At 44.9% G+C, this 13,158-nt stretch overlaps 1 protein-coding gene across 2 annotated transcripts in view; it reads left to right on the top strand.

Moving 5' to 3' along the window:
* Positions 1–4,228, top strand: part of RAD21L1 (RAD21 cohesin complex component like 1) — a 31,712-nt gene extending 27,484 nt beyond the window's left edge. For both annotated transcript variants that reach the window (XM_054724253.1, XM_008140993.3), the window contains exon 13: positions 4,040–4,228. In XM_054724253.1, coding sequence (XP_054580228.1) covers positions 4,040–4,228 — 189 coding nt within the window. The remainder of the gene's footprint in view (positions 1–4,039) is intronic.
* The last annotated feature ends 8,930 nt before the right edge of the window (positions 4,229–13,158 follow it).

Raw genomic sequence — 13,158 nt, 5'->3', positions numbered from 1 at the left:
GGACAACCAGCAGTTGCTGCCACAAAGACTATGTTAAAAATTAGTTCACATCGAAACTTCATAGTGTAATTACATTTATTTTCTTGTCAACTGTATGAGGGGGTAGGTAATCATTCTTTTTTTTTCTTTTTCCTAGTGTCTATATATCCATTCATTTTATTTTTCTTGAAGCCATTCCTCCTGGAGCTCATCATCCTTTTGTTCTACCCTGGATTAGTTGCTCTCTAGGTCTGCCCCACAGTTTTTGTCTTGGGACATTCCTTTACCATAGCATGGGATTCCTTTGTCTCTTTCCTATGTTGATTCCTGTTTCTTGATACTTTGATTTTCCTTTGGCTAGCATCCTCTCATAATTTCCTGAGATAAGGAGTGCATAGGAGACCCTACATACAAGACTGAAAATTTCTTTATTTTACCTTTAACTTGTTTGGTTGTCTTTGAACATAGTTTGAAAATGTTATCTCTCAGGTGTTAAAGGCTTTTGTAACATTTCTAGGCTTCTTGGTTGTTATTGAAAAGTCAGATGCTGTTTGGTTGGTGATCTTTGTAAGAGACCTTTATTTTCTCTCTGGAAACTTTTAGATCTTTTCTTTATCCGTATTGGTCTGAAATTTCATGATGATGTGCGTTGATATGAACCTTTTTTCATTTATTGTTCTGAGCATATAGCAGGTTTTTTATTATGAAAGTTCATGCCCTTAAGTTCTAGGGAATTTTTTTTTCTTGGATTTTCTCCTTGTTGTTAATCTATCCTCTCTTTCTGGACTGCCCAATGGGACCAGGGGGTCAGATGCAGGATCTCCTAAATTGCACCTTCAATTTTTAAAAAATCTTGTGTCTCCCCTTTATTAATTTCCTTTGTTGTTGTTTTTCTACTGTTCAGATTTCTTTATCTTTCAATCTCTTGAATTTTATTTTTGCTTTTACCTTTTTTTTGTTTTCTAGGAGTTTTTTCTTAGGTTTTAGGTGGGATTTTATTTATTTGTTTGTTTGTTTTATAGCATCCTAATCTTATTACTTATTTTTTTAACAGCTTTATTGAGGTACGATATATAAGAACCCATACCTATTTAAAGTATGCAGGTAGATAAGATTTGGCATATGTATATACCTATGAAACGATCACCACAATCAAGATAGTGAACATATGGACCTAACCAGTTTGGCTTAGTGGATAGAGCATCAGCCTGCAGACTGAAGGGTCCCAGGTTCAATTCCGGTCAAGGGCATGTACCTTGGTTGCGGGCACATCCCCATTAGGGGGCGTGTAGGAGGCAGCTGATCGATGTTGCTAACTCTCTATTCCTCTCTGTAAAAAATCAATAAAATATGTAAAAATTTTTAAAAAGATAGTGAACATATGGCCCTCGCCGGTTTGGCTCAGTGGATAGAGCATTGGCCTATGGACCAAAGGGTCCCGGGTTCAATTCCAATCAAGGGCATGTACCTTGGTTGCAGGCTCCTCGGGCCCTGGCCCTAGTTGGGGCTTGTGCAGGAAGCAACCAATCGGTGTGTTTCTCTCACATCAATGTTTCCCTCTTTATTTCCCTATCTCTTCCACTCTCTCTAAAAATCAATGGAAAAATATCCTCAAGTGAGGATTAACAACACAAAAAAAGATAGTGCACATATGTACAATCCCAAAAAGTTTCCTTGTGCCTCTTGATAATCCCTTGTCCCATCTCTCCCATCCCCAAGCAAGCCACTGCTCTGCTTTCTCTCATGTCATCCTAATCATTTTTACAGACGTAGTCTCTTTTCTTAACTTTTAGAGGTTATAATTTTCTTTTGCTCCCTGCATTATTTCCGTTTCCTTACTGATTCTCTTGAATTCTTTCATTTTTGCTCTTGAGTGTCGGAAATTTTACTCAAATGTCTGATAGACCTTAGGTTACCTGTTTTTATTTAAGAGTGAAACACCAAAATCTGATTGAAAGTTATATAAGCACTAGAGGCCCGGTGCATGAAATTATGCACTGGGGGGGGGGGCATCCCTCAACCCAGCCTGCGCCCTCTCGCAGTCCGGGAGCCCTCGAGGGATGTCCGACTGACGGCTTAGGCCCACTCCCCCGCTGTGGGAACACACTGACCACCAGGAGGAAGCTCCTGCATTGAGCGTCTGCCCCCTGGTGGTCAGTGTGCATCATAGTGACCAGTCGTTCCACCATTCGGTCAATTTGCATATTAGCCTTTTATTATATAGGATGGGTGGTGCTTGTAGACTTGTGGTCTTCATCATGAGGTAATTGGGTGGTTTCCAGCCCCCCTTCCCCCCCACACACACACTGATGTCATTATCTATAGGTGTTTTTTTCTCAATATGGACAGTTTTCCCAGCTTAATCCTCACATCTACTGCCTAGCATGTATAAGCATGATGCCCATGTTTTGGGAACCAAAAGTGGGTCAGGGAGAGGCTGACTCTCTTATTGTTTAGAGTACACATTACACTTACCCCTCGTCTGTGGTTTGACACTTCTCTACCATCCACAGTGCCTGGTGTCCCAAGGCTAGAGTCTCAGCCCAATGGTTGGTGTCTCCAGAAAAGCATCTTCCTGCCTCTTTCATTTTAGAGGGGTTTCTGGGGGAAACAGAGTAAGCACGTATGTTCAGTCTTGCACATTTGCCCCCTCAGGTCATTTTTCAAAAGGGTTCTTAAAGTTGAAAGGACTGTCCCTGCTCTCTCCCAGGGGAAAGAGCCTGCTAGGGTGTAGCTGTGTCTTGGTTCTGTGACTTGGTGGAGTGGACCTGAGGGTCTAACAGCTCCCAAGTAGACTTCCAAGAAACTCTCCTGTTTTCAGCTTCACTCCGTATCTCCAGCTCATCATACACTGTTGCCTCTAATCCCCGAGGTTCCCAAAGGTTCCATAGCTCAAATTGGCGTGCTTTCTGTTGGCTTTCCTCCCTGTCGGCACTTGGGTTTCAGCTTTCTCCAGTCTGCAAGGTCCATCAGTCTTCCACTTCCCTTGTCCTTATTTCCTTTCTTTGTTACCTTTTATTTCTTCTCCTTCATTTTAGAGGGGTTTCTGGAGGGAACAGAATAAGCCCATTGTTTAACCTTACGTATTTGTCCACTCAGAGTGGTTTTCAGCGGATTCTTGAAACTGGAAGGGCTGTCCCTGCTCTCTCCCAGGGGAGAAAGCCACCTAGCTCACGTCGTATCTCCTCAAGAGCAGGAATAAACGAAGGCTTGTCATGCCCTCTCTGAAAGGTCGCCAAGCCTGGGCCACTTCTTTGGTTGAGATAAAGTATTTAGCTTATTAATTTGTTAAATGGTATGAACTGGTAAAAAAAATACACTTGTATATGATATTTCTAAAAATGCTTCACAACTACCCAAGAAGTACGGTACTCACAGGGAAACATGGCCAGCATTTCTAACTAAAAAGTGTGCTTCTATTCTAGGAATCTGATACCAAGTACAAGTCTTCATAAAAGGAGTTCTCTTCATCCATAATTTAAACACTTTATTTTACCTCAATTTTTTTCTAGTAGGTTCACAGGTACCCTATGATGAAACCAACATCTTTTTAACCTGTGCAAAGAAACTGGGAGATGTGTATATAGTGATATTGCCCCGTTACTGAGATATACAAATAGAATTCTATATTTACTACCAGAATTTCATCGTCACCACCATCCCCCAGTGCCTTTAAGGACGAGGAGCCGGATAGCTTATAATCTTCGTTGCATTAGGAGCCTCCCAAAGTCCTGTGGCTTTTTTTCTCCCTGCAAGTCTAAATTAATTACACTTTCCACAGGAGCCATTTATGTTAACATCAATTTTTTAAAAGACCTAACAATTGTGTAACACGTTAGGGATTTGTATAACGCTTTAGAGTTCTTTTGCATGCATTTCTCAATGAACCAAGCTTGTGCTCAACGACCTATATGGTTTTTAAGCTTACTCATGAGTCATTTGCATTTCTCTGTGTGAGGATCATGCCAGTATTTTGTTGCTCATTGTGCATGCACGAGCCTGCTCTACTTCTAATGACCTTGTTTGCCTTTCCTTTTCTCTTTTCTAATTCTTTTCCCAGGAATCCCACAAGACGGGGATGAAGTACTTTAGTCTGATGACTCTCTGCAGAAATAGTGACCGAAAACAAGCTGCTGCCAGATTTTATAGCTTTCTTGTCCTAAAAAAACAGCGGGCTATTGAGCTGAGCCAGAGTGCCCCCTATGCAGATATTATCGCTACAGTGGGACCAATGTTCCATAAAATATGAAGGAAATTCAGGACATGCAGATTTATGTCATCATTGGAATTTCTGTATAGATTGTTCGATTTAATGCAGCAGCCGCCTGGAAGCAGCGGAAGGTCTGATCCCTTTCATAGACAAGCCAAACTCCCCTTTCTTCTTTGTAAGTTCAGAATAATCATAGCCAGAGCTGGAAACGAATAGGTTCACAGAAATACTAAATTATAGCTGAGTAATAGTTTTAACTTAGCTGACTTGAATGTATACCATGTACCATTTCCCTGACTTGAATTCTGCATTTAGAATACATTTTGAAAATATTATATGCCTTCAGGAAACATTCAAGGATGTTAAAAGGCTACTTTACATTGGAATATTTATTTTAAATTTATGGGACTGATTAATAATTAATACTTTTTTATTTCCCCACAGACAATAATTTACTTATTTTTACATTTTTATTTATTTCAGAGAGGAAGGAAGAGGGAGAGACAGATAGGAACATCAATGATGAGAGAGAATCATTGATTGGCTGCCTCCTGCACGCCCCCTACTGGGGATTGAACCCGTGCCTGGGCATGTGCCCTTGACCAGAATTGAACCTGCTGGACCCTTCAGTCCATGGACTGATGCTCTATCCACTGAGCCTAACCGGCTAGGGCCAGACAATAACTTATTTGATTCAAATGCATAGCATCCTTGATTTGACCTAGTGCCATGGTTTTCAATCGAATATCTTAATTGAAGAGTTATAAAATTCATCTTTGTTTTAACTTATCTGAGTGGCTGTTAGTCAGTCTATTTATAGGTCATTTAACCTTTTTGTTCACTACTTAATGATTATTATAATCACCATTCATGTGTCAGTAAAACTAAGTATATTTCTTATGTTAAAAATGTTAGCAGATATGTTGTCTGCAGCTGGAATTCAAGTGAAGGTTACTAAAATAAATGTTCTTTTACTTGGTGTTTACTAAGCATTTCTTACATTAAAACAATTTTTTTTCTTATTTGGAGTTTGCTAGGAAATTTTCATATAATGCTCTGTGAAGCCTGTGATACTCTCTAAAATACTGTTATGCTACAAACTAAATTCTAAATGGCTTCTTTGAGTATATTAACCATAAGATTTAAATGTCAAATTGCCTTTTTTTAAATTTAATATACAGAAAAATTGACTTTTTCATTTTGGTGCACAGTTCTTTCCATTTTAACACATATGTAGGTTCCTGTGACCACCACCACAAGCAAGATGCCAACAGTATCATCAACCAAAACAACTGCCTTGTGCTGTCCCTTCCCAGTCACAGCTTTCTCCCGTTCTAACTCCTGGCAACCACTCTACTACAGGACTATAGTTTTATTTTTTATTTTTCCGTTTCCATGTAAGTAGAATCATACAGTCTATAATCTTTTGGAGACCGGCTTATTTCACTCCGTGTAATATCTTTGAGATGGGTCTGAGTTGTTACATGTAGCACATAGTGCTGCTTAGTTCTCAGCATCTTTGCTTATTTCCTGTCATTTTGCTGATTTCCTGTTGCTGAGAAAGGAGTGTCCATGTCTACAGCTGTCATTGTGAATCTGTCTGTTTCTCCTTTCAGTTCTGACAGTTTTCGCTTCATGTATTTTGAAACTCTTTTATTAGATGCGTTCACATTTATAATTATTATGTCTTCCTGGTGAAGTGGCCCTTTTATTGCTGTATAATGGTTCTCTTTATCCCTAGTAATTTTCTTTGCTCTGAAGTCTTTCTTTTCTTTCTTTTTTTAAATTGAAATATAATGGGCATACAATATCCTATTAGATTCAGGTGTACATTATAGTGATTTGATATTTACATATAGGGTGTTCCAAAAAATGTATACATATGCTTTGAGTAATTATAAAAGCAGTGTTTATTAAAACACATTTCATTTTGGAAATTGACCTGTCAGCTGTTAAAGTGTGTATACATTTTTTGGTATACCTGTACGTTTACAAAATTATCACCACAATGACTTAGCATCGATCACCAAAGTTATTACAATATTACTGACTGTATTTCCTTCCCCATGCTGTACATTATATCCCTATGACTTACTTTATAACTGGAGTTTGCACCTCTTAATACCCTTCACCTATTTCACTTATACATCCATTCCTCCTCCCTCTGGTAATCACCAATTTGTTTCCTGTGTCTATGAGTCTGTTTCTGTTTTGTTTGTTTGTTTTGTTTTTAAGATTACACATGTAAGTGAAATCTTATGGTATTTGTTTCTCTCTGCCTGTAAAGTCCTTTTCTCATATTAAGCCATCCAGCTTTCCTTTGATTAGCATTTGCATGGTATATCTTTTTCCACCTTTTACTACCTATCCTATATAATAAAGAGCTAATATGCAAATGGTCATCATACCCTCACACCGTAATGCCCTCACACAGTAACAGCTCAGACACTCAACATTGGGGAGAGAGGAATGGGGACCAGCCAGGCTGCAGCCCAGAAGAGGGACAAGCCACCTGCCCCACAGTCCTGGGCGCCAGCACCTGCAGCTTCGGCCCTGGTGAAGCCACCTGCCCACAGTTCCCTGCAGCTGCAGCCAGCCCGGGCCAAGCCAGCCAGGTCCTGGGTGCCTGCAACCGGCCGGAGGAGGGAATCCTCAGTCCTGGGTGCAGAGTGAGGCAGAGGCAGTTAGGGGTGATCAGGCCAGCAGGGGAGCAGTTAGGGTTGATAAGGCCAGTAGGGGAGCAGTTAGGGATGATCAGGCAAGCAGGCAGAGGTGGTTAGGGGTGATCAGGCAGGCAGAGGTGGTTAGGGGCCATCAGGCAGGCAGTCAGGCGAGCAGTTAGGAGCCAGCGGTCCTGGATTGTGAGAGGCAGTCGGACATCCCTGGAGGGGTCCTCGATTGGAGAGGGTACAGGCCAGGCTGAGGGACACCCCTCCCCCCCACGCCGTGCACAAATTTCATGCACTAGGCCTCTAGTATCATTATATTTAAACTGAGTTTCTTGTAGATAGCTCCTAACTAAGTAATTTTTATCCATCCTGATAATTTCTGTTTTAACTGATGTGTCATTAAACTATATATTGATATTGATATGGTTGGGTTTAGACCTACCATTTTATTGTTTGTTTACCATTTGTTCCTGTCTTATTTTGGAAAATGTGAACATTTTTCTAGAATTCCATTTTAATTTATCTGCTGATTTTTACTATATCTTTTGCTATATTTTTAAATGAATGCTCTTAAAAAACTACAAAACACATGTTTTAACTTTTCACATTTACCTAGAATCAATATTTTACCACTTCAAGTGGAGTGTAGAAACCTTGCATCACATAAGTTCCTTTATACTCCCTCCTTTGTATTGCAATTAATTTTCTTACATTTTACATCTACTACATTGAAACCCCATCAGACAATGTTGAGAGTTTTGCTTTCAACTGTCAAACATATTTTAAAGAATTCAAGAGGAGAAGAATAGGTTATTAAATGTATCCAGATATTTACCAGTGTTATTGTCCTTCTTTCTTTCTTCCTGATGTTCCAAGTTTCTTTTTATATAATTTCCCTTCTAACCAAAAAATTTTCTTTAGCAGTTCTTTCAGAGCAGGTTTTCTGGCGATGAATCCTCTTACTTTTTCTTTATCTCAGAATGTCTTTACATCATCTTTATTTCTGAAGGATATTTTTGCTAAGTATGTAATTCAGGACCACAGCTACTCTGATGGGAGAAGTTTCTTTTCCCTCAGAGCTTCAGGCACCTATCGGTCCCTGTTGTCACAGCCACCACTGCAGGATTGGAGGCTGGGTCATGAGACAATGGAGAAGAGACTAAAACAGAAAAGAATAATTATTTCCTCCACTCACCCTGAGCATCAAGGGGTCTCCTTTCCTGATCCTCAAGTCAGAACTAGGGAGACTCTTTGAGAGCTCTGTTTATTCCCTAAATTCCAGATTTTGGCTGCCTTGGAACCAGGCCAGGGGATACCAGAGGATACAAAAATGGTAAATTCACTAGTTCGGTGGCCTTCTTCCCCAATTTGCCTGCTAATATTTTCTCTTCAGAGTCCTCAAGTAGTTGCTCTATGCATTTTGTTCAGGTTGTATTACGGCATTCAGTGGGAGCAGTTTGTGCTTAGCAGTGGAATCAAAATCGCTTTGAAATTAAACAAATTTAAGTATTTCCCAATTAGTACAAAACAAAACTACTGATTTCTTTAGAACAAGTTTGCTTTACGCTTAAAATCCTCATCTGCAATTTACATTATAACTTAGCACTAGTTCTTTGTTTAATCACATGTTTTATGACGCTGAGGAGAGAATTATTTATTGCCTAACGCCATTCCAGATGGGAGTATTGTGGGTGAAAGTACTCTAGCTTCAGGGAAATTCCTTGTGGAGATTTCTGGGAAATGTAGTCTTCTAAGCACCAAGCAAAAATACATGGGGGTCAGCCAAAAAGGTATATTTTTAATGAGGATCAGAAATTACCTCCTGATTTTAAAAAACAACAACACATGGCTTCCTTTGATTTTACTTTAAGTGTAAAAAGGTCACTTATATAATTTAGGTGGGCCTTAGGGCAGATAAAACATTTCATCAATTAACTTGCTAATATAGCAATAGGTGTTTTTTTTTAGACATCAGGACTCCTTTCACATGCCTTTTTCCACTACTGTTTCCTGTAACTGCTACAAATGCTGTACATGTTTTCACACAAAACATCTAGATATATAAAAGTTTAAGTGAACGTTACAACTGAACAACCGGAATGACAGGTCGACCAGTCACTATGACACACACTGACCACCCGAGGGCAGACGCGCAACACAGGAGCTGTCCCCTGGTGGTCAGTGTGCTCCCACAGCCAACCTCCCACGGCCGCTCCCCACAGCCGGCCCCCATCGCCCCTGATACTAAAACATTCGTAGAAGACCTGCTTTTGGGTCGGGGTTTCCTATGTAGCAGAGCAGCTCCCTCACTGCAATCTATTGAAAGTCAGCCCTCGACACAAGGGTTTGTCTCGCTCCCATCCTCTCCCTTCCCCGGGGGCCACCTGCCCACCGTGGTGGCGACACGGAGGTGAGAGAAGGAGGAGGGGAGGCGGGGAACCTTCTGTGCCCAGCCCGGCAACTGTTGCCTCCTCTCCCGACCCCGCTGGGGCCTTTGGGCCTGGGCTGGGCTGGGATGGGAAACCGGGGGTGGGTGGTGGTCAACGCAGCCCCTTTCCCAGGGGGGCCCGAGGGCCAGCTCCCTCCTTGGGGCCAGTGGACAAACTGCAGTCCCTCCCCTCCCCCCCATCAGCCAACCTCCCACGGTCCCTCCCCCCAACTCCCCGTGCACGAATTCGTGCACTGGGCCTCTAGTAATGTAATAATGGTTATCTTATAGAATTCCATTTAATTGAATAGAGGGGGAAAATAACCAAAGCCAAAAAAACAAATTATAGGCCTTTATTACAAAATTATAGGCATTGTTATAGAGTGATTTACCACAAATTAGAGCTACAGAAAAAGATTTTGCTTTGAGGCGGGCTCTCTCTGGAGCACGCCCACAACTTTCTTCCCTCTCAGGTGTACATCTTTACTTTTCTCTCCTAAACTCTAAGGGTTCCCATGAGACTTGCAACCCGGGGAGCAGTAGGCAGCTCGCCCCCCGTTTACACCCTGATTCTGTTTCCAAGGCCTCCTTTCCTTGGACTGTTCAGTGAGCTCACAGCAGCCCCACGGCGGCTCACTCTCTGTAACGTTTCTAGAGAGCCAAAGTGAGCACCACCTATCTCTCTCCTGTTGCTCCTTCTATGCTAGACTTTTCAGTGAGCGAAAAGCAGCCCTGCCCAGACTCACTTCTCTCACTGCGACTTTTACCTCTCGGGGAATTCACACAGCCCAGCATGGCTCATTTCTTTCTTATAACATTTCTAGAGAGTAAACGCAGAGTACCACCCAGGCTCTCTCCTGTTGCTTCTTCTACCCTCCGGCCTTCCTTTGTTTCGCTGTCCTCAGCTTAATAAACGTACTCTCAAAATCACCTGGACTCATGTTGTGAGATCTTTCCTGCATGAAGTCAAGAACCCACACATGACTGGCCAGACCAAGAAAGATCCACTCCAAACCCGTTTTGTTTTGTTTTTTTCCTGCAACAAAACTGCATTAAAGCACTACCCAACCACTTCTGCAAGCAACACACTTCAGGGGCAGGCTCAGTGGGCACCAGAGCCCGGCTGAAGTAAGTCCTGCTCCGTGGGGAGGGACCTTGCACAGCTGATCCTCCATGATGGTCACAGCCAGCCCTTGCAGCTGACCAGCCTGGGGGGTAAATCACTTCCAGTGATGTGCCAACAGCAATCAAGGCTCAACTACAAGAGGAGGGGGGAGGAGAGAAAAAAAGATCTAACTTTGAAAAGTAACAGTTGCCGAAACCGGTTTGGCTCAGTGGATAGAGCGTCGTCCTTTGGACTCAAGGGTCCCAGGTTCGATTCCGGTCAAGGGCATGTACCTTGGTTGCGGGCACATCCCCAGTGGGGGGTGTGCAAGAGGCAGCTGATCGATGTTACTCTCTCATCGATGTTTCTAACTCTCTATCCCTTTCTCTTCCTTTCTGTAAAAAATCAATAAAATATATTTTTTTTTAAAAAAAGAAAAGTAACAGTTAATTGAACATTTATTTTATTTAATTATTATTTCTTCATGTACATTAGAAATATTAACCAGGCCAGTATTGCAGAGTCACAATATAAAATCAGTGGAGTAACTTCACAAATTCTTCTGAAAAAGTCAGCTTTGGGTGGAGAGTAGAGGGTACCAAGTTCAGCCTCGCCACCAGTAGACAGAGACGTAGGGACTTAAGAGGCCAGGATGGCAAATGACCTAGTGTCCTTATAGAAGGCCAGGGCCTGGCACAATGTGTGCTTGCTCTCTCATTCACTTAGATTTATTGAGCACCTAATATGTGCTAAGCACAGAGGGAGTGGGGAAGAGGGAGCTGTTGTTTTATGCAGGGAGGTCAGGAAAGGCCTCCTTGAAACAGTGACACTTGAACACAGTCCTGGAAGTGAGGGGTGGTTTTGAGCAGAGGAATGACGGGTCAGATCGTTAGGGCTGGTTCAAAAGGAGGTAGCCCTTTCCCACTGCTCCCCACCTCCCACATGAACCACGTGAGAAACCAGGCCCACAGAGTGAGTTAACTTATCTCCTGTGGAGAGAGCTCTTGTTGCACAGCCAGAAGTGAAAGGGTGAGCCAGACAATCCAGTTTTCTGGACTTTCCCCCCATGCTTCCCCCGTGATAGTGATGGAAGGCAGTGGGAAAAAAAAAAAAAATGTTTCATGAACACTTATTTTTAGGTTGTGCTTGTTTCTCTTTCCATCTTTCCAATGATTCACCATCTTAACTTCAAAGAAAAACATGTTCGTTTTCAGATATGTAAGATTCTTGCTATCCTTTTCCGTAATAGTCCAAGCGCAGTTTGCATTAAATAACCCTGGGACTCAGAAATACTTGGTCTGGGGAGTGAAATGTGTCCCTAAAGGAATCCAGATCAAGTTTTTATTTCGTGTAAGCCAACTGCGTGCCCGGAAGCCAGATCGGTGTCATTATCCCACGTTACAGAGCAGAAAGCTGAGGCCCAGAGAGGTTAAGGCACTCGCCCAGGGTCACACAGCCGTGCAGTGAACCAACGCACTTTCCGCGATGCCCCACCGCCCAGGACAGACGGGTGTGGAGGTGACAGAGGGCGCCCCGCTGCGTGCTCCCGCGTCCGCTCCCACGCCCTCTGGAGCCAGGTGCCAACTATCGCTTTAAGACGGAAAGTGAAGACCAGCCGCTTACGCAGCTGCCGGCGAGCCGCCGACTGGCTCATCCCTTCCATCCACCTCACCCTCCCCGCCCCGCCCTCCCGGCAGCCCCAGCCCCGGCGAGCACCCGGTTAGCCGCTTCCAGCAGGGGCTCCGGAGAGCAGGTCGGCAGCCCTGGCCCGGCAGCCGAAGCCATGGAAGCCTCCACAGGTGATGACGGGGTCTCCGGGGACCGCCGAGCCCACCGCCCCGCTGCGCCCGCCGCAGCCCGGGGTGTCCAGTGCGGGGTGGGGGGAGGGGAGGCGCGGGCCGCCAGCCGGAGCGGGCCGGGTGCCGGGTGCCGGGTGCCGGGTGCCGGGCGGGCAGCCCGCCCTCCCAGCTCTCCGGCTGCGGCGGCCCAGCTGCCGGCGGCCCGGGGGCTCCACGGCCCGGCGGCCCCGCCCGCGTTCACCCGCACCTGTCTGCCTTTTTCCCCCGCCGCCGCAGGTTGCTGATCGCGGCCAGGCGGCTGCAGCAGCGACTGCAGAGGCGCTGCGCCAAGCCGGGCCGGAGCGGTGCGAGCCCGGAGCCCGCGCGGCCGCAGAGGGCGAGTGGACTCAGGTGAGGAGGCCGCGGCGAGCCGGGAGGGGCCCCGGCGCTGCACCGCGGCGGGGGGCGGGCGGGGGGCCCTCTCGCTGCGGTAGAATCCTCAGGGGGCACCGGCCGAGGAGGGGTTAACTGTGACTCATTCATCCCCCTCCCTCCATTCCCCTACATCCTTCTAACTGCACCCCACCGCCGCGAAATTCACAGCCAGAGGATGCTAATTGCAACGAGGAAGATGCCCAAGGTGGGCGATGAAGAGGACTTTAGGGACTACCCCCATGGCTGTTCGTCTTCCTCGCCCGCATTTGGCACACACTCACGCCTCTTTCCTCTTGGAGGAGGAGCAAGGCTCCCTGGGGGTGGAAGAAGGCTGGAACCCCACACCCCACCCAAGGTCAAGTGCCAGTGACTGCCTCCTTCCCGCCTCCCCCTGAGAAGTATCTGGGCCCTGCAGTAGGTCTGGAGAAAATGCCCATGACCTCTAACGCGGGAGGTCCTCGGCCTTCCTCTCCCTGGAGCTTCCTGGGTGGGATGCTTCCTCCTTCCACTCCTCGGCAGGGAGCTGGGCTGTTGGAGCACCTACTGGCCTGAGA

The sequence above is a fragment of the Eptesicus fuscus genome, chromosome 12, assembly GCF_027574615.1.
Source record: "Eptesicus fuscus isolate TK198812 chromosome 12, DD_ASM_mEF_20220401, whole genome shotgun sequence".
NCBI classification, from domain to species: Eukaryota; Metazoa; Chordata; class Mammalia; order Chiroptera; family Vespertilionidae; genus Eptesicus; species Eptesicus fuscus.
Note: the sequence above shows the minus strand (reverse complement) of the source record. Positions and strands in the feature narration are given on the sequence as shown.